Raw genomic sequence first — 25,105 nt, forward strand, 5'->3', positions numbered from 1 at the left:
ATGGAAGGTGCCGACGCCGCCAGGAGCAATGGGGCCAGCCCGGAAGCCAGGGATGCCCGCAGTCCACCGGGTACCAACGGTAGCCTGGAGAATGGCACTAAAGCAGACAGCAAGGATACCAAGACAACCAACGGGCACAGTGGGGAGGTGACAGAGGGCAAAACCCTGGGCAGTGCCCTGAAGTCAGGGGAGGGGAAGAGTGCCTTGTTTTCCAGCAATGAGTGGCGCAGGCCTATCATCCAGTTCGTGGAGTCGGTGGACGACAAAGGCTCCAACTACTTCAGCATGGACTCTGCGGAAGGCAGGAGGTCTCCTTATGCGGGGCTCCAGCTGGGGGCTTCCAAGAAGCCGCCCGTGTCCTTTACTGAGAAGGGGGAGCTGCGAAAGTCCATATTCTCTGAGCCCCGCAAACCCACGGTGACCATCGTGGAGCCAGGGGAAGTTCGCAGGAACAGCTATCCCAGGGCTGACTCCAGCCTTCTGCTGAGGTCTAAGTCCGGCTCCGAGGAGGTGCTGTGTGACTCCTGCATCGGCAACAAACAGAAGGCCGTCAAGTCCTGCCTGGTGTGCCAGGCTTCCTTCTGTGAGCTGCATCTGAAGCCCCACCTGGAGGGTGCCGCCTTCCGTGACCACCAGCTGCTCGAGCCCATCAGGGACTTCGAAGCCCGAAAGTGCCCCCTGCACGGCAAGACCATGGAGCTCTTCTGTCAGACTGACCAGACCTGCATCTGCTACCTCTGCATGTTCCAGGAGCATAAGAACCACAGCACTGTGACCGTGGAGGAGGCCAAGGCTGAGAAGGAGGTGACTTGCCAGGCCTCTCGCTGCTCCCCCCATCCCTCCCACCTTGACCCTTACTGGGGACTTAATTCTCCTCTGCTGTGCTCTTCTCTTTTAGAAAACAAGTCTCTCTCCCTGCTGCACCTCCAGCCTGGGGGTCAGAGGTCTCTCTAACCACCAAAGGTCTTGGGAGAGGGGCATCTCATAAGTGAGAGGATAGAAACTCCAGAAAGATTAGAGCTGGACCAAGTTCACGAGATAATTCTAAGTCGGGTCAGAGTGTAGAACTGTATTGAACTCTCTCCTCTCTCTCTCTTTCTCTCTCTCTCTCTCTCTCTCTCTCTCTCTCTCTCTCTGTCTCTCTCTCTCTCTTTCTCTCTCTCCATGGACAGGACTGGACCTCAGGCAATGGGTCAAGAGTGAAGGAGATACAGAGGGGACTCCAGGGCTCCTGAAATACCCTTTCTGCTGCCTCCAGCCGGCTCCCTGCTCTGCCCTAACCTGGAAGCCACTCCCTTCTCACCCCCCACTTTGGTTCCCTTACTCTGCTCTCAGTTGGGCCCTGTGTGCTTTGTTTGTGTGACTTCAGCCGACAGGTCTGTGCCTGTGGGTGGACAGCATCGGAGCGAGAGCAGGCCTGGGTGGGTGGATGTAAATGTGTGTCTGCCCGTATCTGCGTGTGGGCTACGTAAGTGTGTTTGTGTGAATTCCCTGTGTGTGATTAGGCGGTACGTGATTAGGGGAGGAGCGGAGGCAAGTGCAGGCTTGCGGATGTGCCTGGGGAAGGTATGCTGGGCTGGGGCCACCTGCTTGTCCCTTGTTGAGCTCACTCACCCAGCTGCATGTGGCCTCCCCAGAGACAAACCTTCCTGGTGGCCAGTGCAGGGGCTTTGCTTTTTCACTAGCTTTGGTACCCCAAGTTGTAGAGGGTCTCTCCTTACCCAGCTCTCTGGTCAGGCGCTTGCTGCTGGTCACTCACACCCATGTCCCTACCCCTAGGCAGCAGGTACCGGAGTCACAGGTGGGAACTGACTCAGACACCTTCCCTTAGATGCCTCATTTGGTTTCCAAAGGTGTCTTCCGCTTCCCCTGACCCCAGCATCCCCTGGCAGCCTGGCTCTTAGCTTCATGATGGGAGGCAGAGGGCAGGAGCAGGAAGCCCATCCTTGGGGACTGTGCTTAGAATTCCCAACAGAATGATGGGCACTGGGAATGCAGCTGCGAGTCTCAGGTTGGCTGTTAGGAGGCTGTCAGTCACTCCGTGTGAAATTGAGGGGTAAACTAGACTGTTTGCACATTTCTCTGTGACACCCCAGAGTCCTTAGAAACATCTCTGAGGACTCTGGGATGGGAAGGGGACAAAGTGAACACAGGAAGCCAACATTGCAGGTCTTGCTTCCACTGAGAGCCAGGTGAACACACCGGCCTCTTTCCTATGTGAGCTTTGGCTCCAATATGAGTGACTGCAGAGGAGCTGGGCAGCCTGGCCTGGAGACACCAAGAGCTCCAAGTTTGCTGTTCTCAGTCAGGGGCCGTAGGGCTCAGAGTCCTCAACTTCGAAGACTTGTGAGGTAGACAAGGAAGGAGAGGCTCAGAAAGACAAACAAGAAGAGACACCTTCCCAGGTATACAGAAGTGTTTACGGAACTGCAGAAGGAGAATTCCAGGCCTAATGGAGCATTCACAGACTTCACAGATTGGGGGACACACCCAAGGGAAGGAAGGAACCTGGCTAATATTCTGGAGAAAGATGTTCCTAGGTCTTCTTGCAGTATCTGAGGTCACCTTGGAAGGGAATGGGATCCTGGAGTGACTGCCACAGTGGGAACTTGGGTAGCTTGTGTGTGTGTGTGTGTGTGTGTGTGTGTGTGTGTGTGTGTGTGTGAGTATGTGTGTGTATGTGTGTGTGTGTGTGGAGTGTGTGTGTGTGTGCCATGCACTTGTTCTTGTGACACAAGGATAGGTGAGAGGAGCGGAACAGAGCAGCCAGAAGACAGCGCTGGAGCAGTCTGTCTAAGGCCAGCTATTATGGGACTTGGAGACTTGGTGGACTTTGACCCAGCACAGGGGGTGGGAGGGGCGGTTTGATGGGCTGGTGTGAAGCAGGGTGTCAATTCTGGCATCCTCTGAAGGCACCTGAAACACTCAAACACCGGCTCCCACATGGCTTTGTGCAAGGAAGCGGGCAGAACCAGCTCCACAGGCCTGCAGTGGGGCTGCTGAGGTCACCGAGCAGTGTCTGGGGTGGTTGCACAAAGCTGAAGGCGACACCCACGGCCACAGGCACTCATCCCTTGGACCTCGGTCTGTGTACAGACTTGGAGCACAGATAGTGCTGGGGAAAGGTCATGTGGTGTGTCATAGGGTGACCCCTTCCTCTAGTGGACCTCAGTGTTCCCCTCTCTACTCTCAATGTCCCAAGTGGTCCCAGAGGTGCACACTGGTCTAGCTTATCCCTCTGGATTTTCTCAGGCTATGTTAGGAGAAGAAACGAAGAGGGACACGAACATCCTATTTATCCATTTACTTCACCACTTATTCCAAGTCCCTCCTGCTACAGCTGCCTTTCTACGTGGCCCCGTCTTAGGGCACATTTGACATGGTCTCTGGGTGGACAGGCGTGTGCTGAGGACACTCAGACTGGAGTGCCGCCCTAAAGGGGCTCATGTTCAGCGATTTGTCCCCATTTTAGATGTCATCTTCTGGCTCAGTTCTCCTACTGTGCCCCATGGCTTGATTGCTCATCTTCTTGCCCAGTTCTTTGCACAAGGCTGAGCTGCTTGGTTAGTAGGCCAATGCAGCTACTGGTCCTTAGGTTTCTTACTGTGCTGGTTTAGGGAGGAATACTCTTTGGGCTGATGATGGGGACTAGAATTCAGAAAGAGGAGCCGGACTAAAAGCCAGGGTGCCTAGAATCTCTCTGGGCATTTTCAGGGAGAATGTCTGGTTAAGGTATGAGATAGAGGCATGATCAAGGAAGCTGAGGGGACTCAATCAAATGAGAGCTTTAGAGACAGGAAACAGGGAGGAAAGTGAGAACCAGACAGGTGGGTGGTGATCCCGTCTCTGTGGAGCTCATGCGTGGGCCAGGGTTGGGCTTGGCATTTGCATAGTTGCAAATGCAGCAGCCCAGTGGGGTAAGTACCACACCAGGCTCAGGGATGCAGAGATTCACAAAAAGGCCAGGGCAGAAGAGCAGAGAGGCTGGGATTTCTCTCTACCACTTCAAACCTCTTTTCCCAGCAGGATTGGAAGAGTCTTCTAGTGATCATCAAATCCAACAGCCTCCCAAACAACAGGTTACAGGCTGGGTTCACTCCATGATCCCCAGCCTTGCTCCAGGAGGTTCTGGTTCACATGGATTCTCATATATAGCTGGGCAGGGGAAGGTAGCCTATTTCGCTGCAAAGAAACTGAGGCTAAGAGACGGGAGGTGACATCTGCAGAGCTCATTGCTGGTCTGCAGATGCCAGGATGAAGCGTCTCATCCCTGTCATCACTTTCGTCCGACCTGAGGGCTGTGAGTAAGCAGAGGGAGTGAGAAGGGGACCTCAGTGACGATGACGGACAGATACAGGGCTGTTTGACGTGGGAGCATAGAAATAAGAAATCTATTCAGCATTTCAGATTCTTATCCAAGTAATTACCATGTGTCTGGGAGTACAAATTTGGCAATTAACTGGCTCATTTGGCAAATGTCACAGCCCAGGGCCCATGCAGTTAGTCCAGGCTGACGGAAGATCTTAGCGGGTCAGAGTCCTCTCCCAGGGGCCTTGCTGGTCCCCCTGTCTAGTTCTTGGTTATTTCTGCACTTGATGGCCAATCTAGGCTGAAGCAGCATGGCTTTGCCACCCCTTCCTCTATTCTCAGGGGACTTCTACTCACTCAAGGCCACAAGAATTTCAAGGCTGGGTGACCCACGCAAGGGCCATCCCCACCATCAGAGAGGAGAGGCCCCAGACAGTGTGGGAGAAGGGAACAAAGGAAGCATTTAGGGACAGGCCTGGGCAGGGTGAAGGGAAAGAAGCGAAGAGTGGGAGGAAGTCAGGAGGGAGGGGTGGGGAGGGGTGGAGCACTGTTGAGCTGAGACCTGTCAAACACCTGGGGCTGCCTCTACCTTCTGTGGGAGCAGAGAGAGTGGCAGGGAGGAGGCTGGAGCCCTTGTGGGTGGGGGACGCAAAAGGAGGGGAGAATTGCTGAACTCCATCAGCTTCAAAGAGGTGGGGAAGCGGGTGAAGGACAAGGTCTCTATCTAGAGTGCTGCCCGAGCAGCGCCTCTGAGGGCCATGGAGAAAGAAATGGGCCCTGTGATGGCATCTTGGTTTTACACCTGTCTTTCTCACAGTGCACACTCAGGTCAGCTATATGGTCTCTCTAGGCCTCGGTTACCGCAACTTTGAAGGATGACTAGCACCACTGACCTTCACAGGGTCCTTGGCTTGTAGGAGATGCTCAGTGGCCCCAGTGACTTTCCTCCTGAGGCCATGGTTTTCCGTACAGAAAAAAAAAAAAAAAAAACAAACCAACAAGCACTAAGATTTGAGGCACACTCCTAGAGTTCTGACCCTAACTCCGCTCCTCAGTGGGGCAGGACCCCTCCTGGAGGGGAGAAGAGACCATTACTGTGGCACTACTCCCAGCCCCAGAACCTTCTGTGGCCTGCAGGTCTGGTCTTGCTGACTGCGGTGTGGGTCCTCCCCAGCCTGTGTCCAGCTTCCTTTGAGTCCTAGAGAAAAGGAGAGCCAGTCCCTCGTCCGTCCTGACCCATTCCACCGCCCACTGCTGCAGACAACCTGTCTCCGCTTCTGATCCTGACTGCCCTTGCACGTGTCCGGGCTGGTCCCCTCCTCTTCACATAGGTGGCTGGCCAACACCTCCGCTCTTCTCTCCAGACCTCAGGTGACCCCTGACCTCCTCCTCCCTCCCTTTCATAGAGTCGACTCCCAGGAACTGATCTCTCTTCATCCTTGACTCAGATGCTTCATGACTTAAGCCGCATTGGACTCTATTCCTTGGACTCAGTACCTCTTCTCTTTCCCTTGGCTGGCCAATCCATTCTCCTAGGACGGACCCTTTCCTCAGCTGTGGGCTAACCATACAGCCCCTGATAGGTGTCTCTTGGCGCTACTGCTCACCCCTAACTCTTATTTCTGGTTTTCACCTTCTCCCACTTCCCTCAGTGTCCCCTGCTTTTGAGTTTTCATGATCTCTTACATCTTAAGTCCGATGTCTCAGCCACTGTCCACCCCTCAGCCGGCCCTCCCTATCCTGACTGTGTCCCTACCACCTCTGGACCCCATCGGACCCCATGCACCAGACTCACCATCCAACACAGCGCAGCCACCTGGACATGGCTGTCACTGCCCTACTTGTTATGCCTACTGCTTTGCCCCACCTGGGAGGTGCCATATAGACGTGGCCATGGGGACATTATTCAGTCAGCGCCTACTCTGTGCCAGGTGCTTTCTGGGAGCTTTGCTTATAGATTCCCATCTCTCTTACACCCTCTGTTGTGGGTGTGGGAGCTTAGGTAACCTCCACAGCACAGAGGAGCTACTGAGGCCTAGAGAAGTTAAGGATCTTGTCAAACCCTACAGCCTGCCTGTGGGTGATGGTTAGGGGTCTCCATCTTGGATTCCTATCCATGAGCTCTGGGTGAGCCAATTCAAAGGCTCAGCTGCAGAAGATGGGAGGCCTCCTTCTGTACTTTGACCCTGGTCTCCCCCAGGAATCCTTTAGGGATGGGAAAGTTGTTGGGACAGACCCATTATCTTCCTTTTTCTATTCCTTAGGATGCAGATCCACATTAGGACCGGCATTAGGGTCCTCAGATCGTTAGCCTGGCTGGCCTTTGTTTCCTGGCCACCCTGACCCTTCACACTCAAAGACCAGAGTTGGAGGGTGGGGGCTTATTCTCATTGTTCTCCTCCTTCCCACTACTGTGTCTTGTCCCAAACCTTGTTCCAGAGACCCCAAGGCCAAGTCCCAACCCTCATCCCTTCCTACAAGCTGGTCTTCCTCTCTGGTGGTGACATGTTTTATGCTGTGGGGCTGTCAGATTGTGGAGGAGGAGTAGATGCTTACTGAGAACATCCAAGACTCTTCTTGCCGGGAGAGCCTGGGAGCATGGCAGCGGTGGGCAGGCCATGGCAGCAGGACTTCCTATCTGGGGGTCTTTGTGACCCCCGTGTCCCTGTCTTTTTGACCTCTGGGCACCACTTCTCAAAGGCCAGTGGGAGCCCATCAGTAGATGCCTGCTCTGGGGTTTGCAGCAAGCATCCCAGGGCATCCCCTCAACTTTTGCTGCAGACACCCTACAGACACCCCTTAGTTTTGTGAGATGCTCAAAGGTCACTGGTGATGCTCACAGCTCCTTGCCAGGAGAGCTCATCATCCTAATGGTTTGTAATTTTTCTGCCTCAGCTGTTCTTGTGGGTTCCTCAGGGAGAAGGCTAGGAAAAGGAGAGTCTGTTTTTAAATGGCAGCGGTTGTGGGGAGCTCTGAGTCATGCAAGACCTCCTTGAATGATCACCCCCTTATCTTCCAAGCTTTAGACAGGGCTTTGGGAACTCCAGTAGGGCCCAGCAGAAAAGAAAAAGAGACATTCTTAACTCATTGAATAGCTTTGGCTTTAGCTTCATGCCCTCCAGGCTGCCTCAGTTACAGCTGGTTTTCAGAGAGGGACCTTCCTCCAAGTGGAAGCCAAGCATAGATGGAAGGCTGATGTCTCAGTGCCCTCCTGATAGAGCCTCTTCCCTGCTGTTCCAGGATCCAACAGTCAGAGTGCCTCTGAACATGGGTCTCAGGTCCTCTCCTCCCCTCCTAGCCTCACTCTGTATTCTTTCCTTCAGAGAGCCTGGGGAAGAGTCCGCATCTTGCCTACACTGCAGATATGTTCCCTTTCTTATAAACAGGTTTACAGCTGTGCCTGCCTGGACCGAGTCTGTGCCAGCGGCAACCCCAGCTCTTGCTTGCAAAACAAGGCCTGCGTCATGCCACAGAAACGTTGCATGGGGTTACTGCTACAAGCCACTCCCTGGGCAGGGCTGTGCGGAATTGGTTTGAGTCCAGATCCTCTCTTTCACCAATGGCCCCAGGCCCACTGGAAGGAACATTAGGTGGGAAGGATCTGGGAGGCTTAACCCCTGTAAAGACATGGCCAAGCTGTTTAGCTCTAGTGGTCTGAGAGTACGGAGGTATGGTACTTGATGTGTGGCTGGATCCTCGGCCACTAGCTCAGAGCCCAGCAGTTCTGGGGTGCTGATAACAATTGCTAAGTGAAAGGTTGCATGGATGAGTGTCGAATCTATCTGAGTTTGCTCGTGTGGTGAGTCACCAGCCTGGGTCTCTGGTTCTGTTCCTCTCTCTCCCTGCTCACGACAGCTTCAACCTCCACATTTCCCCACAGACCGAGCTGTCACTGCAGAAGGAGCAGCTGCAGCTGAAAATCATTGAGATTGAAGATGAGGCTGAGAAGTGGCAGAAGGAGAAGGACCGGATCAAGGTGAGTGGCCTCAGGCTCCCTTGCTATGCTTGGGAGAAGGCAGACCTCAGTGCTGCTCCAGGCTTTGGCCCACAGTGATACCCATACTTTCTTGTTTGGGATCCTCCCAGCCGCTTTGCCATTCCCACACACTTCCTTTCTCAGCCTACCTAGATCAGGCATTTTGGTAGGATTTTGCAAAGATCCTAGACCTGTTCTTCAGTGAGCTTTTCAATGTCCTCTGATGTCTGATTTGCTCACCAGACTACCTAAACTACTAAGTACACCCCATTTCTTTTCTACTTGGGCCAGCATGGTAAGCAGTATGTCTGCTGTGGTTTGGATAATGGCAAATGAGTATAAAGTTATTGACTGTGGAGTCTGGCCTCAGGAACAGCCAACTGATTTACTCCCCAAATAAGGTTGGCTCGAGTTGAGGCAACTCAACTCAACTGAAGCAAGCATACCCCGACTTGAAGGAGATTGTCTGAGCCTCTGGAGAGTCATTTGAGCATGGAATAGCGGCTCATGTTGACCCACCCAGGGGAAAGAGCCACAGTAGATAAGGAAGATTAGACAATAAGAAACACCTGCAGACAGATGTGGTGACACACACCTGTAATCCCAGCACTCAGTGGGTAGAGGGACCAGAAATTCTAAGCCTGGACTACATAGTAAGTCTGGGGCTTGCCTGTTTTACTTGAGATCCAGTCTCAAACAACTCAAATCAACAACCCGCACACTGGCGTGGTTATCGACTGGCCTCTCTCAGTGATGCCTTTGAAAGAGATTTGTGGTCAAGGAGGCTTGCAAAGAACCCTGGGGGTTCTTTGAGTCTGTTGGAAAGCTAGGGTTTTTCCCTTAATGCAACTCTTCTTCATCCCCCTCCATTCTGGACCTAGAGCTTTACCACCAATGAGAAGGCCATCTTGGAGCAGAGCTTCAGGGACCTGGTGAGGGACTTGGAGAAGCAAAAGGAAGAAGTAAGAGCTGCGCTGGAGCAGCGGGAACAGGATGCTGTGGACCAAGTGAAAGTGATCGTAGATGCCCTGGATGAGAGGGCCAAGGTGCTGCATGAGGACAAGCAGACCCGAGAGCAGCTGCATAGCATCAGTGACTCGGTGCTGTTTCTGCAGGTACGGATGCCACCATTCAGAGCCTCAGTCCCTCACTCAAATCATCCATCACGCAGGCTCTCATTCCCTATCCATCCATGCCTGCCTTACCCATTTATCCACACATCTGTCCCCTGCTTACCCATTCACTACCTGTCTGCTACCCATCCACCCACTATCAATCCATCCATGTATCTGCCCATTCACTACCCATCCACTCGCTTCTCATCTACTCACCATTCACCCATCAATCCACCCACCCATTACCTATATGCCCACTATCCATTCAGTCGTTCATCCCTCCATCCACACATCCAATACCCATAAGCTCACTATTCATCCACCTAGTATCAATCCATCCATCCATCCATCCATTCATCCATCCATACAAACATACATACATCACCCCTTCAATCACTACTAATCCACCCACCCATCTACTCATTGCCCACCTACCCACCCACCATCCATCCGTTCATTACCAACACTCATCTACTCCATACCCATCAACCCACCATTTACCCACCCACTCACTACTAATCCTTCCATCTATTTAATTTCCTTTCCAGTCTACTCTCTGCTACTCTAAGGATGGCACACAAATGTCACCTTGTACCAAGTTCAATTGCTATGTACCAGTAGTGCTCTAGGCTTGATAAGAAAGGGTTCTGTGATTAATTAGTAATGCCTGCTTTGGGTAAGGGAGGAGTGGCATAAGAGTGTTGCGTATTTGTTATCTTTGATCTAGTCTGCTTGTGTATTCATGCATCCATCTTTCTGTCTGCTAGAATGTTTTGCTACTCCTGGGCGTGCAGGACTCTATCAGGTGCCGAGGCAAATAGAGAAGTCTAAGGCACAGTTTCTGCCCCCAAGCAGCTGCAATCCAGCTGGGAAGATAAGACATGTACAATTAGAGAACAATATGGAAAAGTGTGTAATTAAATGATAAAGCATGTGGCTCAGGAGATAAGTGCCTATGGAAATTCAGAGAAGGGCCGGCAGGCTAGAGCAATCTGAGGACAACTTTGTGGGGGAGGTGGAGTTTGAATAGGGTCTTGCAGGCTGCTTAGGACTGGAGAAGGAGGAGGGGTGTGCCAGAGATGGAAAAAGGGAGGTGTGGAGGCAGGAGGGAGTGAGGCTGTGAAGATGGAAATACCCACACTGCTCTAGTATTCTCACGTACCCTTTCCCCCAAAGACCACAACTTCTGCGTGTGCACATCAGTGGTGGGAGCTGTGGAATCACTCATCTGAATGCTAGTTCAATCAAGACTGACTTTAGCTGACTCATATGTCCAGCGAAGAAAAGCAAGGCTAGCTATACTGCCCATCCTAGAACTCTGGCTCTCAGCACAGAGTCCCCAGCTAACCAGAGAGCTCCCATGCAGACCAAGGTCCACATAAATCCCAAAGAATGGCAAAGTTAATGGCTGCTTTTCTTTCTTGGTAGGAATTTGGTGTATTGATGAGCAATTACTCCCTCCCCCCACCTCTGCCCACCTACCATGTCCTGCTGGAAGGAGAGGGCCTGGGACAGTCACTTGGCAACTTCAAGGATGACTTGCTCAATGTGTGCATGCGCCATGTTGAAAAGATGTGCAAGGCCGACCTGAGCCGCAACTTCATTGAGAGGAACCATATGGAGAATGGTAGGTACTCCCTTGTCCTCGGGGTTGAGGCTGGGGGTGTTTCTCAGTAAATTCCTGTTGTCTGATGTCGGCAGGAACCTGAGTGGTTGACTCCTCATGGTCTCCATTCCCTCATCCATGGGAGCGTGTTTAGACTAGGCTTCAGGGATTCTAGCATTCCCGTTGGACTGGCAGTTATTACAAGGGACCTAGGGCAGGGAGATTCTGGGAACTGCCGCGTAGGTGCCTCCTCTGTGGGCCATTCATTAGTGTTGAGGAGTGGTTTCATTCAGATCTCCATCCGACTGCCAGGTCTAATCCAGCAGTTGCATCCCTGTTGCTGCTTGAATGGGCCACTTGCAGGCTTCAGAAGGAACCTAGAGTTACATCTGGACTTGGAGAGAGGCCTGTCACCATGGTTGTTCTGAGTCGTGTTGAGCCCACAGGCTGAAACTGGCCTGGTTGGGGTTGGAGATGATGGGGCATTGGCGTGTCTCTCTGACTCACCTGCCCTGAAATCAGCTCCTTCTCTGAGTCATGCTCTCCCTGCAGAGGTCAACTGAATTATCTCCCAGAAAGCCTGCTAACCTGAGGAACTGCTCTGTTAAGCCCCATTCTACCCAATCCCAATCCCTTTAGGGCCTGAAGCCCGGGTACTTTCTCCAAGGCTACGCCCCAATGGCTCAGACCCAGGGCAAGGTGTTCAAAAACAGCCTGATTAAGGCCTCATAGCCATCAACACCCAACAGAAATGATTCTGTTTGGTCTCCAGGTCTCACATCACTCTTCCCTGAGGAGAGGGGCCTAGGAGAGTGGAGGGGACCACCCGTGTATGATACCATGCCGTGTCCCTGTGGAATACGGGGGACGTTCAATCATACCTAAGGACAGATAAAGCCATTTTAGCGAGACAATCATTTGACTTAAATTGGCAGTCAGATCCTGACAGCCTTTTTCTAATGACGATCGCCGTGATCCTAATGGGGACGGCGACAGCTGAGGTGATTGAGGGCTCCCAGGATGTGGGCTTATGCTGAGTTCCTTCCTTCCTTGGCCTTTCTCTGCCCCCTTGTGGGGAGTTAGCCCTTGCAGATGTCCAGGTACTCAGGGAAGCAGCCTTTCAAAGGGCCCCCAGCTGACCGGGAGAGCTTACTTTTGGGCTTCACACTCTGCTCCTACGGCTGCTAGACTTTCTCTTCTTAAGCAAAGCCACTGCCGCTGCTAAGAGCTTGAAGAAGGAGCATCTTCATCTCTGCAGTACAAACCTCGCAGGGGAGTCCTTGGGTATGGTTTGGACAGATGCGAGAGGATGGTCCTAACTGGGGTGGGGAGACTGTGAACCTTGTAGGAATCACCCCAGCTTCCCAGTGGTTGTTCATTGCCCTGTTTCTAGGTCATGATGGTTCCTGCCACAGTCTCTGTGCGGGTGTGGCCCAGCGTCCTATGTAAGGTGTGTAGTGAGATGGCAGCCAGGAGCAAGGCTGGGTGTGCTGATTCAGCTGCCCTGCACTTGTGCCGCAAGTCCAGGGGAAGCCTTCTTTGCCTTTGTTTCTGTCGCTGTTGCCTAGTGGTTAGATGCTATCTGTTGTCGGAGATAGAGGATGGGTAGTTGATGAGCCAGGCCTTGGAGTGACCACCAACTGCTCCCTAATGATGGCTTGCCTCCCAGACCAGGGTTGCATCTCCAACCCCACAGGCCCAGGGCACAGAGGCACCAGGTCACGTCCAGAGATTTTTTTTTTTTGTTTAGTGGGACCAGGGCTGGACAAACGCCTTTGGTCTACTGTGTGCCAGGATCCTGTTGGTGATGGAGATGAGGATGAAGGCTAGATCTGAGCCATTCACTCCTTACCTGGGAGAGAGCAAGAAAGATGGAAGCACTAGAAGTCAGGAAGCAGTAAGGGACAGGAGATGGTGGGCACAGCCTCTGCAGGGTCAGAGGCAGAGTTGGCCACCGAGAGATAGGTTAGTTGGGGCTTGCTGGCCTGCAGCTGTGTGCAGCTCACCCTACACAGCTGGCCACATCTCTGGACCACAGAGGCCAAGACAGGACCTCAGTCAACCACCTGATGCTGCTAGCAGTGGCTGGGGCTGAGGTATGAAGTAGGGCCAGGAATCAAATCCCAACTCCTCCTTGACTGTCCTGTTAGCAGGGGCATCTCACTGCCCTCACCTACCGAGCCTTGATTTCCCCTTCTGTCACATGGAGATGTTCATATGCCCAAGAGCTGATGTACAGATCAAATAAGAAATGGGTGCCCCAAATGGGCTTGTCCTTGTCATGCACACAGTTGCCCTCTCACGGAGGAGACTGTGTGCCTGGGCAGTGGCTCACTGGAGGAGCAGGGGCAATATGGACCGTGTTGCCACATTCTCCGAGGCTGTAATAGTTTGCCTCTCCCTGTGAGCCACCTGTTCCTCTGCTGACCTACCTCTCTTGCAGGTGGTGACCATCGTTACATGAACAGCTACACGAGCAGCTTCGGGAACGAGTGGAGCACGCCTGACACCATGAAGAGATATTCCATGTACCTCACACCCAAGGGTGAGGGAGAGTATGCTACCAATAGCCGAGGCCCAAAGTCACTCTCAGACAGGACAGTCAAGGAGGAGTTAAGATTTGATTCCTGGCCCTACTTCATATCTCAGATAGATTCTTCCTGGGTAGAGTGACCATAACTCAGTGTGTCTGGCCCCTGCTTCCTGTCCCTGCATGGTGGCTTCCAGTGCCTCCTTTCACTCTGAGGTGACACATGTCTGAGGTTATCCAGCACTTGGCTCCTTAGATGCATTGGTCCCCCCTGCAGCCTGCCACTCCCGCCCTTCCTGTGGCCTCTGTCCTTCAGAGTATCTCACAGACTCTCCTCCGGCAGTCCAGAGCTGTGTGATGGCTCTTCTGCCAAAGCTGCTGCAAGAAGTGAGCCCTGGGTAGGGCTGCTACCTTCAAAGCCAGTCTGCCCTTCTGTGTGTTTCCCTCAAGTCACCTGCCTCCTTAGCCTACCCTACAGGGGGACAGCCTGGGGGCTCTAGGCCAGGACCTGCCTGTCCCTGACTTAGAATAGTCTGAACATTCTTAGGCATTAGTGATGAACCACCACAGTGCTTGGTACATAAGGGTGGGGGTACCAGGTCACAGGGTAGAGGGGGTGTGCAGGTGCATGTGAGAGCTAAGGGGCCTGGAGAGGAGTGAGGGTGCTGGAGAGTGGAGGGTGGGGTGGGAGGAGAAGGCACTTAGCTGGAGGGAGGAGCCAGAGGTCCAGAGCAGTTACTGACAGATCACCGCTGCAGTGGGCAGGCCGAGGGACTAGTAGAAGTGAGCTCATCAGATAGGAAGCTCTGTACCCTGCCTTTCAAAACAACACTCAGACTTTTGGGAGGTTCTAGGCAGCAGAGGGGTACTGAGATTTCACCTCTGACATTTCAGACCTAGTCTCTGACATCAGTCCTGTCCCCTCTCTGCCCAGAGCTCTGCTCTTAGCCAGTTCCATGAAAGGACAAACTATGCTGGCTCGGTCCCCAGCAGCTCTCTGTTTTAAAGCCCGTGTCTGCCTAGCCTGGTCTCTCTGGCTCTCCCCCTGGTCCAGAACTAGCCAGATGGGGTGGTCCAAACCCCACTGTTCCTGCTTGATTCTCCCTGCATAAGGGAGAACCAGGGAGAGAGTGGCCCCGCTGTTGGCCACCAGGTGTGGGAAGTGCTACCTGCCACAAGGGCTCCCTGAGAGTGCCAGGGCTGAGTCAGCCTGAGGCTGGTCATTGTCCCCTCTGGCTTGGTCCCCGTGAGTCAGCTGTGACATCTGTAGGTAGAAGAAACAGGTTTCTCTGGTGTCCCTGCCCTGCAGGGATAGGATGGGCAGGACACCTGCAGCTCCCAGGCTCAGGGTAGAGGAGAGGCCTGGGAGGGGCTGCAGAGACATTGAGAGGATCAGGGAAACAAGGCCACTAAAGGCTACCAGGCCAAGCCTGGAGGTTTAGAGTCAGTGGGATTAGGCAGTGACAATGACTCCCTCCCTTGGAGAAGTAAGTTCCCAGGCTCGGGAAGGAGGGGCTCTCTGGCCAGTACAAGTGTGTGTGTGTGTGTGTGTGTGTGTGTGTGTGTGTGTGTGGCGGGGGGGGGGTCGGGCAGGACTGTGAGGGAAAGGGGAAGGGCAGGCAGGTGCTGGGTTGGGCGAACCAGCAGTGGGTGGGGTGTGTGGTGTCTGGACAGGAGGGCTAGAGACACAGGACTATGTGGGAACAGGAGGGCGGTGAGCAGTCACAGGCTATGCTGATACCTGGGACAAGTTCCCAGCAGGCTCATTAGTCTTTTGCAGGAGGCTAAGTCTGTGGGATGAGGACCCAAAGCCTCTGCTCCCCCTGCCCCCACCACTGTGATGGCCTCCCATTTCTCCTATTCCCCCAGATCCCAGGCTCTGCAGAACAGTTCAGACAGGCCCTGGGTCAGGAGCGGGCTTGTCAGCCGCCTGCTCTCAAGGCTCCCATGTAGAATGACCAAGCATCTTAGCATACTCATAGCCATCCAGAATTCTAGTGCTCTGGGAACATCAGCCAATAGTGTCCCCTCTGCTCCCCAAAGGGTTCTCATTTGGGTGGTGAAAGCCCAGTTGGAGGATCCAGTGGGCTCTCAGGGAGATGTACAGGGTTCTGTCTAGGATTCCCCCCAAGTCAGAGGCCACAGGCGTTGAGTTGAGTCAAGCCCACTTTTCTGAAATGATGTTTCTGCCCCACAGGGGGCCGGACATCTTACCAGCCGTCATCGCCCAGCCGCCTCTCCAAGGAGACCAATCAGAAGAATTTCAACAATCTGTACGGCACAAAAGGTAGGAGGGGGTTCAGCTTAGGGTAGGCAGGAGGGAACATGGGGTGATGGTCCCAGGACTGGCTGAGCCATGGATTGAATTTGAATGTCTTGATTACCCAGTGTGAGATGAATATAGGGAACCGGGGCAGGACGTGTGTGTGTGTGTGTGTGTGTGTGTGTGTACATGCACATGGCTAATGCAGAAATGCATGATGTCATTGATTAGGCTCAAAGAGAAGCTACTGAAACCCAGCATCTTTAAAACTCCCTAGTCCATTTGCTCTTCTTATCCCTGAGGGATGAGTAGGGGGAAACAGGGTGAATGTCTGGCTGTGGGGGCCTCTCCCAGCAAGCATCAGGACAGAAGGCCGACAGGCCCAGGTTGACTTTTGCCCTAAGTCATACAATGATTTATCTAAGGTACAAATGGAAAGGAAGGCATGACTTGACACCAGTGTGCCTGGAAATCCCAGAGGCACCACGACGACTCCTTATGACAAAAGTGTGGTGGGGGCTGGGATGGACCTGTCCCAAGTACGGCTGTCAAATACAGGGTCTCCTGCTCTGTGTGCTAAGGAGACCATTGTGCTCCAGGTCAGGGCTGTGTGCTCCTGAAGCCTCTGTTTGGGGGGAGGGCCTCTGTTTGGGGGACCATGATTTTGTGCTGGACTTCTTGGGTAATGGGCCACTTTGGCCAGGCACCCCCCCACCTAGATCCAGCACTGGGGAGACTCTTCAATGGGGAATAGACACCTGGAATCCGGAAGGTCACTGCCATCCAGAGGAGATGACAATGCCTGCACCTCTCTGCTGGTCATTAATATTCATAGCTGCAGAGGCCCGCGAAGCTAGCTCGATTGGTAAAGTATTTACCACGCAAACACAAGGACCTGAGTTTGATTCCTACCGCTCATGTGCAAAAACTGGGCATAGCTCCACGTCCCTGTAATCTCAGCGCTTGGAGACAGGAAAATCCCGGAGTCATGCTGACTGGTCTGTCTAGCCAAATCAGCAAGTGCCAGGTTCAAAAGAGACCCTGTCCCCAAAACAATGTGGGCAAGTGACTATAGGCACCTGATGTTGACCTCTGGCCTCCACATATGTTTACATACATGCATGAACACCTGCCCACCTACCCTTCATTTCCCATACAAAACATTTACAGGTCTGACCAACCCAGAAAGTACCTATAGGAGAGAACAACAGCAAGACAATTTATTTTAACCACTTTATGGCTAGTTCATGACTCAGTGGAGGTATGCCTTGTATCCTCTTACTGGGGGAGGCCCCCAAATCCAGCTTCAGGGTGGCTACCTGCCTCATTTCACCCGATTCATCCATTAGGACGAGAGGAGCACACTGGCTCGTGGGCACGGCTGCAGAGGGAGCTTCACTTAGGAGGCACCCAAGGCTTCCTGCTGCCAAGGAAGAGCTGACAAGCTGGTGCCTTGTCAACGGGAACTCCAATATCACCTTGATGCCCTTGATGTTTCTCCCTTCTTCCTCTTTCTCCACATTACAGAAGCCTCCTTGCACAGAGCTGTCTGTTAGCTTGTTCACCCCCATGAACAGGATACCAGGCATTCTGTCAACTGTCTCTGTCCCCAAGCGATAGGATGTGTTTGTATTTATTTGTTCATTAGTTAGTACGTGTATCCATCAAACATGCAGTGAGTACCTTCTAGGAATAAGGCTCTGGCAGGCATCGGTTTGATGCTGGGCCAAACAAGCATGTCCCCAGCACCACAAGAGATGGACAATTAAACAGCCAACTGCAACCCAGGGCATGGGATGTGCAGGATAATAAGGGGCAGCAGGAAGAGGTACACAGGGTTCTGGGAGAGGTGACATGGAAACATGCTGTATGAATTTGCTAGGGATGGGGAGGAAGGGCGGATCCTAAGCAAAGGACCATTCTGGATCCAACACCAGAGACAAGAAAGAAGCTATTGTTGGAGGAAGAGAGGTCACAAGTTGGCTGGAATTCCAGGAAGTGGGATGGGAATGAGCAGCTCACACAAGACCTGTACGTTGTGTCCAGGGATGCCCTTTAATCTGAGGAGTAGAGCTGACAAGATGGCTCAACGGGCAAAGGTGCTTGCTGTACAAGCCTGGGGACCCGAGTTTGACTCTTGGAACCCCATGTAAAGGTGGTTAGAAAGAAACAGCACAAAGGTGTCTTCTTGATCTTTCATGTGGGCTGTAGCAATGAGCCACTCTGCACCCCATCATACACACTGCACAGCACAAACCCACGTCTTATTGCAAGGACAGTGGGCTGCAGGAACACACCTATCCTTTACACACCTTCCATAGCAGGGAAGGCTGAGGACATGTGATGCAGGCATAGTGGCGTCCTGACTTCAGAGGCAGCAAATGGACCAAGAGTCAAGGACTTGATCTTGTCCTGGTCCTTCCTTCCTTCTTCAGGCCAGTCTACTTGGGTCTGATATGCCTTTTTATTTTATTTTTTATTTACCTTATTTTTAGTTTTTGGGTTTTTGACACAGGGTTTCTCTGTTGCTTTGAAGCCTGTCCTGGAACTAGCTCTTGTAGACCAGGCTGGGCTCAAACTCAGAGATCCTCCTGCCTCTGTCTCCCAAGTGCTGGGATTAAAAGTGTGCGCCACCACTGCTAGGCTAAACTATGTTTTGATTTGAAAGGTACTCCCCCCTCCCCCATACTTCTTCAAGACAGGGTTTTTCTGTCGCTTTGGAGCCTATCCTGGAACTAGCTCTTGTAGACCAGGCTGGCCTTGAACTCACAGAGGTCTGCCTGCCCCTGTCTCCTGAGTGCTGTGATTAAAGGTGTGCCCCACCACCGCCCAGCTTGATATGCCTTCTTTGTCCTGCCAGGTAACTATACCTCCAGGGTCTGGGAGTACTCGTCCACTGTTCAGAACTCTGAGGACATGCCCATTGTGCAGGGCAACTCCTCCTTCTCCTTGAAAGGTGAGCTCACCCCTACCCCTTGCTTTGCCTTGAGGCTGCCCTGCTTGAGTCTCTGTTCCCTATCTGGCTAGTTCTCCCCTCACCTTCTGGAAGTGAGGGCTCTGATCTAGATGGAAGCTGAGCCCGGGCCTTGGGTGCATCCCAAAGAAGGGAAAGGGGCCAGGCTATGGCAGTGTTTCTTGGGTGTGACATACATACTACATACTGACTCCTAAAGATGGGCTGGGACGACAGGCCTTGGGGACTGGAGAGGCATCCTTATCTGTGTGGCCTAAATGCTCCCTTGGGTTACTTTCCCAGCCTCTCTGCTATGGAGTTGATTTAACTCCTCAGTGCCTCCCAGCAGCTGGCTGGATCCCACTCTTCTTACAGCAGCTCCTCTGGGGAGGTGGGATCAGGCCTTTTGGGTCTGACATTCTTTTCCTATACTTGACCCCCCACCTACTACTGTCTTCCTGTAGGTCTTGAGCTGGTTGAATGATCTGCACCTCCTACCCCGTAGGGCTGGGGTCATCCTGAGGATATAGGCTTGAAGCGGGGTGTTGTAGTGTTCAGTGCAGCAGTGTGTGCTATTCCCTGTGTGTAGCAGGCTTGGGGCCTGCCTCTCCCTCTAGGCCGTAGAGGCAGCTCTGATGGGGATTTCACCTCTCCCTACACCCAAATGCCTGACCCAGGAGGATCAGCGGCTGGGATCCTTGGGACGAGAGAGAAAGGAACTGTCTGGAGCACCCCCCACCAAACGCCCACAGCAAACAGAGTCCTCTGAAGTGGCTTTAGCACTTAGTGGTTCAAGTCCAGGCTAGGGCACAGTCTGTATGAAGGACAAGATTCCTGGACTACTACTAGCAAGATGAAGAAGGGAAGGAATAAGGGATTCTAGTCTTCAGGACCCAGGAGAAGTCCCGTCCCTGGGCCAGGTCTGGGACGCTCTGGGACTCGCCTTGGCATGCTGGCTCCCAGAAGATGCTTATCTGTTCCTTGATCAGGCCTAGCCTGAAGGTCATCTGGCACAGAGGGTAACAGCTCTTAGCCCTCAGACATTGCCCAGCAGACTGCAGAGACTCTCTAGCTAAGGCCTGCCCTGAAAGGATGTCCTGTCAGATACAGGGAATCCACCTCACCCTCACACAGAGTAACTCACCACGATGACTAAGAATGGCCTAGACAGGTTGCCCTGTATGTCAGAAGGATATCCTGGAGTCCTGAGACCCCCTGCTCCCCATACCGTCTACCAGATCCACAGGCAGACAGGGATCACCGGAGCTACCAAGGCGGCTCCAGTTCCCAGGTCTGAGCTAGGCTGTGGAGCACGGAGGAGCATAGTGCCCCAGTGAGGTGTTAGAGTCTCAGCCTCCTGGATAGTAGGCGCATGCTGCTAACACCTCTCTCTCTCCCAGCAGGCACTGGGAAAGCCCCCTATCAATTCACAACCTTGGGACAGGCCACTGCAGAGTTTTCCAAGCCACTGGACCGCAGTGGGCTCTTTAAAAACAATCCCGGTACCCACCTTCTTTCCACCCCTTCCCTTCTTCTGCCATAGCAGGGCAGGTGGGCCATCCCGGGGGAGATTTCTGCCACTTCTAGGGTGTCCTGGTCCCTATTCCTCAGAGCTCCCTAGAGAGACATGCATGTCCTGTACCCCTGCCATCCTAGCTCACTCTCTCTGGATTTCTGCCTGCTGCCGAGACTGTTCTCCTGGGCCACTCCTGTCTCGCCCCCCCCCCCCTTAGCTCTTATGGCTGGTATGGGTTTTTCTTTCTGAAAACCAAGAGGTGAGGTCTCCATTCCCAGTCTTCATCGTCACTCAGGACCCATAGAATCTTCTCTTTCTCAGGCAGTTCCTGCCCTAGGTGCAGGGACAGACCCAGGGGTTCTTGCTCGTGCAGCAGGAATTCTGCAGGTGGTACGGCCCACCCAAGCAGCCTCCCTTGACAGTGGCTGCCAAGGACAGACACTGTTAATCTCCCCAGCTTCTCATTCTTCAAGTCACAGGCCAGTTTCTTCCCAGCCACTGCTGTTTGCCCTGCAGGTAGAGTGGTGTTTCCATTGAGCTGTGCAGTTATGTTCTTTATAGAAGTCCTGGGCTGAGAAGGAGAGCCAAGGAGGTGGCAGGCAGTTTCATCCCAGGCTAACCCCTTCTAACCAAGTGCAGAGAGCCACCTGCTAGGACCTTGGACTTACTGTCCTAACCTTGAGTGACAATCACACTGGCAAATGGCTGCCCTTCTGTGGGTTCCTGGTCTGCTGTTGTGATACAACCAGAGCCAGGCAGCAGGAATAGGAGTATGGATTTAGGAGTCTGGCAAGCCATGGTTTCCAATCCTGATAGCTGCTTGCTGCCATGTGACTTGGGTAAACTGCTGAGCTATAAGAAATGGGAGGACCGAGCAAGGGGAAGGCACTCACATGGTGCTTGGCACAAGTGGGGCTGGATAAATGAGAAACATCACCTCGACCCCTAGCACAGCATAGCAGGGCCTGGAGTCTTTTTTTCTGGGCAGTGTTGGCTGGGGCTACTGACTGAAGAACTGTCCTGGACTCTGGGAAAGGGACAGGTCTTTGGTGGTAAGACCTTAAGGCGAGGGGTGGTGATCTTAGCAGCGTAGTGTAGACCTGGATGGGGAGCAACACTCTCCTGCTGCCTGTCCCCATCTACCTGGCTGGCTTCTTTTCCTTCCCTCTCTCTTGCGGCTTCCTTCCTTTGGCTAGCCTCCCAGGACTGCCAGCTGGCAACTGTGCCATCCCAGCTGCTGCACACCTCTGCAGGTGGTTGAACTTGCTCTTGGGCTGAATGATGCTTGGGCGTCACTCTGGGGCAGGCAACTGAGCTGCTCCATCTGGGGGGAGTCCCTGAGCACCAGCCTGGGTCCTCTTGACTGGAGAAACTTGTCTTTCCAGGCTATCCCTCCCTTCTCCGGAGCCAGGCTCCCAAGGCCCAGCCTCAGACTTGGAAATCTGGCAAGCAGACTTTGCTGGTGAGTAAGGTGTACTGGGAGGGCTGCTGGGCACAGTCGTGTCCAGGGACTTGGCAGCTGGGCATGCTTTCAGGGTCTGTGGGAAGAGAAAACTTCTCTGGGTCATACTGTGAACATGGGAGATAGCAATAGCCCAAGCAAACAACCACATGTAGTAAATAGGGAGGGGAGGGGGAAGAGGGAGTAATATGCAGGAACCTGGGTAAAGACACACTGCCTTTGACCTCAGTTTAGAATCTGTAGCATGGACAGTCAGGGTAGGTATTTGCAAGTGATCACTGGGTGTCTATGGTGGCTTGGTCTCCAAGAGTTGTGTGGCTGTAAAATACTTAGTCCGTTGGTTGCACAGACATCCCTGAGATGGGGCCCTCTCTTGGGACTACTTTCCAGCTTTGGTAGGATAGAGGCCATTAGGAGTGATGGTGTGTGTTTGGGGGAGCTGGAACATTAGAAAGGTATATTCAGGATTTACTCTCTAATAACTATAAGCTGGGCTTATTAAAGAGAAAGCAGCAATGGTGGTGTGTGGCCAAGGATCCAGACCACCTGCTGGCACCTCTGCAATGATGAAATGAAGTGTCCCCCAATTCCCTGAAGACCAGATGCATCATATCCTTGCCTGGGAATGGCAGTAATCAGAGGCTGTCACTCTGGAGCCTTCATCTCCCTTCATGCTTTCCTCCTAGGGTTTGTGCTAGGTCCTGAGAGGGCTAACCAGGTGCCATGCAGGTAGCGTCAGGGTTTTGTTGAGATGGGACCAGAGCTCTTGGCTTCCACTGCTTTTGCATTTTGAGGTCAGAGCACAAGGTTCGCCCTGTTCTAAAGAGATCAGCTGAGGCTAGTTTAATTGGAAAAAGCTCTTTAATTTGTGGATGAGAGGAGCTAAGTGATTGTGTGTGTAATGTGGAGCTGGGCCCAGGGGCATCGAAGCAGCAGGACTGTGGGAAGCAGACAATGGGAGAGTCATTCTCTTCCTATCATATACATTCCTGTCCCCCAGACCCGAGTCCCCACAGAGGAGGCCACAGAGGGCTCCAGCAGGACAAGGCTGTGCTGTCCGGCCGGCACCTAGACTGGGACGGTGGAAACCAGTGTAGTGTGCATAGAGGCCAGCCTAAGACGCAGGCTGGGACCCAGCCAGCTATCGCCAGCTTGCTTTGTGGTCATGTATGAGTTGCTCTTCCATTTCTTACTTGGATTCCTCAGCCTGGGGATCTCACAGCCCTCCTAACTCTCACCTACTGCGATCTTAATTGGGAGGGCAGTGGGAATCAGCCTCCTGCTCACCCTCTGCCCTAGCCTCTCAGACTGCAGCCATGTTCATTGGTCTGCAGTCCATATGCTATCGACCCAGCTGTTCTGAAAGAAGAATCCCTTCTACCCTGTGCCCCTCTTTGAGATCCCGGAATGGACTAGAGGGCCAGAGAACTTGGATTCAGGTCTTGCTTCGCTAGAGCAGCCTCATGACTTTGTCTATGCTCAATTTTCCTCCTTGGGCTATCATTTCTTCCTTTGGGAATGGATCGTTTGGTCCAGGTCTGGGCTGCAAACCCTCCTGCCCTGGCACTGCCTAGGTTGGACTCCTGCTCTGTAGGAGTCACAGACCAGGAGTGTCCGGGAGGCACAGAGCAGCTCCATATCTGACCCGAGACCCAGGGACAGCTCCACTTTGCTCTTCCATCCCAGCCTGGGGGATCTGACTCCTCAGAGTCCGGAGGGAGGGATTAGGAGGGCGAAAGGAATAGGTAGGGCTTGATTTCCCTGAAATTGTCATGTGACATGACCCAGCGAGGAGGCTGGGAGAGTTGTTCATGGCTCTGACCAGAGAGGCTTGTGCTCCATGATTATGGAGGGTGGGTGGGAAGCACATTGGACTGGGGCCGTGGTCCATTCATCCTGTTTGGTAGGGAGAATCATGTGGAGAACCTAAGCCGACACGCAAAATGCTTAAGACAGAAGAATGATAGCATGAATTGGGGTGAGGCTTGGGATGATGGGATTTGGAGTCCAACCTCTCATCCTGTTCCTCCTGTTCATTACCTGGGTGGCTTGGGCAAGTTGCCTAGCCTCTCTGTGCATTGGTCTGCCTGCTTATAAAGCGGCCATGGTCACAGCAGCCCGTTTAATTGGATGGTTGTAAAACCTAATTGAGTCTATCGACGGAAAGCCCTTGGCACAGTGATGCGTAGTTTCAGAGAACACACAGCGCTATGCACGTAGCTGCGGCAGCACTAGGAAGACACTGTGGGCTGCGGATGCAATCCAACCTCATAGACTAAGTGGCGGGAATGGACTCTAGTTAGAATTTGGACCTAGAAGTTCTGATGCTGTTAGGGGCCACCTCCTGGAAGCAAGATAGGTAGGTAGCTCTTGCAGGTCAGGCCACAGGGCACAGAAGGTTGTAGGTTCCAGGAGGTCTAGGTTGGGCTGGCTGTGGGGTTCTGCTACCACCTGGCTACCCTAATCATTCCTGTTTCCCCCACAGTCTCACTACCGGCCATTCTACGTCAACAAAGGCAACGGGATGGGGTCCAATGAGGCCCCCTGAGTCCAACGAGGAGCTCCACAACCCTGTTCTCCCGTCGCCCCTGCTTTCCAAGATGCTGCGTTCTTGGGGGGCAGGAGTCTGACCCCACTCTGCCCTCTTACAGCCTCTGACAGCCCCCCTCCCCAGGTTATGCTGGCTTCCTCTGCTCCCCTATGGGTTTCTTTTCTGCTTGGTGACATACGGCCACTGTGATTTCTGTGTGTGAGGCCAAGTTACCAACCACAGGGTGAGAGACAGTTGGGTTCATTTCTTGTAACTCTCTCCTGAAGCTGGCCACCAGGCCCACACGGTGCCAGTCTCTTTCCAATGCCCAGGCTCTGCCTTGTCCAGGCTTGGTGACCATTTCCCTCCACCGTGGACAGTAGGTGCCCAGTTAAGGCAACCTCTCTGTGTCTATCCCATGGGCTTATGTTTTATCAGCAGCACGAGTCTGTCAGGAGGAAACAGGCCCTGTGTGTCCTCTCGGATCCCACTTACTAAAGCCTGACTGGCGGCCTGGCCACACCTTAGAGGATGCTCTCAGCATCTTGGCTTTGTCCTGGTCCAGTTGTGAGGCTCTGCCATGTCCACTCTGAGGCTGCAAAGCCGGAGAATGGGCTCTCCTGCCTGGCAAGAGGATCGTAGCCTGGATATTTCTCCACCATGGCTAGGAGGAGTCGTTCCCCTGATGTGCCACAATGCACTCATGAAAATTTGCTCGTAGACTTTCACTCATATGGAATTTGGGTCTCTTCACAGCAGTAGATGGCAGGTGAGCTGCTCAGAACGTGTTGTTTGTGAGGTACCACATGTCTTAGGGGTGTCAGGCTCCATCCATGTCTCATGTCA

General features: G+C 53.1%; 1 protein-coding gene across 2 annotated transcripts; it reads left to right on the forward strand.

Annotated features, from left to right (window-relative positions):
• Trim29 (tripartite motif containing 29) lies at positions 1-25,105 on the forward strand. 2 transcript variants are annotated; one of them, XM_041638666.1, is made up of 10 exons: positions 1-804; positions 8,189-8,284; positions 9,166-9,399; positions 10,828-11,026; positions 13,449-13,550; positions 14,149-14,151; positions 15,733-15,822; positions 18,659-18,754; positions 21,653-21,729; positions 24,215-25,105. In XM_041638666.1, the coding sequence occupies exons 1-10, from the start codon at positions 1-3 to the stop codon at positions 24,275-24,277; spliced, it is 1,764 nt and encodes a 587-aa protein (XP_041494600.1). In that variant the 3' UTR covers positions 24,278-25,105. The 2 variants fall into 2 exon arrangements, with proteins under 2 accessions (XP_041494600.1, XP_041494599.1); XM_041638665.1 differs by lacking the exon at positions 14,149-14,151.

This window comes from Microtus oregoni, unplaced genomic scaffold, assembly GCF_018167655.1.
Source record: "Microtus oregoni isolate MIOR12 unplaced genomic scaffold, Mior012 000055F_ref0000237, whole genome shotgun sequence".
NCBI lineage: Eukaryota > Metazoa > Chordata > Mammalia > Rodentia > Cricetidae > Microtus > Microtus oregoni.

Coding starts and splice junctions, on each gene's coding strand:
- Trim29 (XM_041638666.1), top strand. CDS start 1: ATGGAAGGTGCCGACGCCGCCAGGAGCAATGGGGCCAGCCCGGAAGCC. Junction 11,027..13,448: donor GAGGAACCATATGGAGAATG/GTAGGTACTCCC, acceptor CCTCTCTTGCAG/GTGGTGACCATCGTTACATG. Junction 15,823..18,658: donor CAATCTGTACGGCACAAAAG/GTAGGAGGGGGT, acceptor TTGTCCTGCCAG/GTAACTATACCTCCAGGGTC.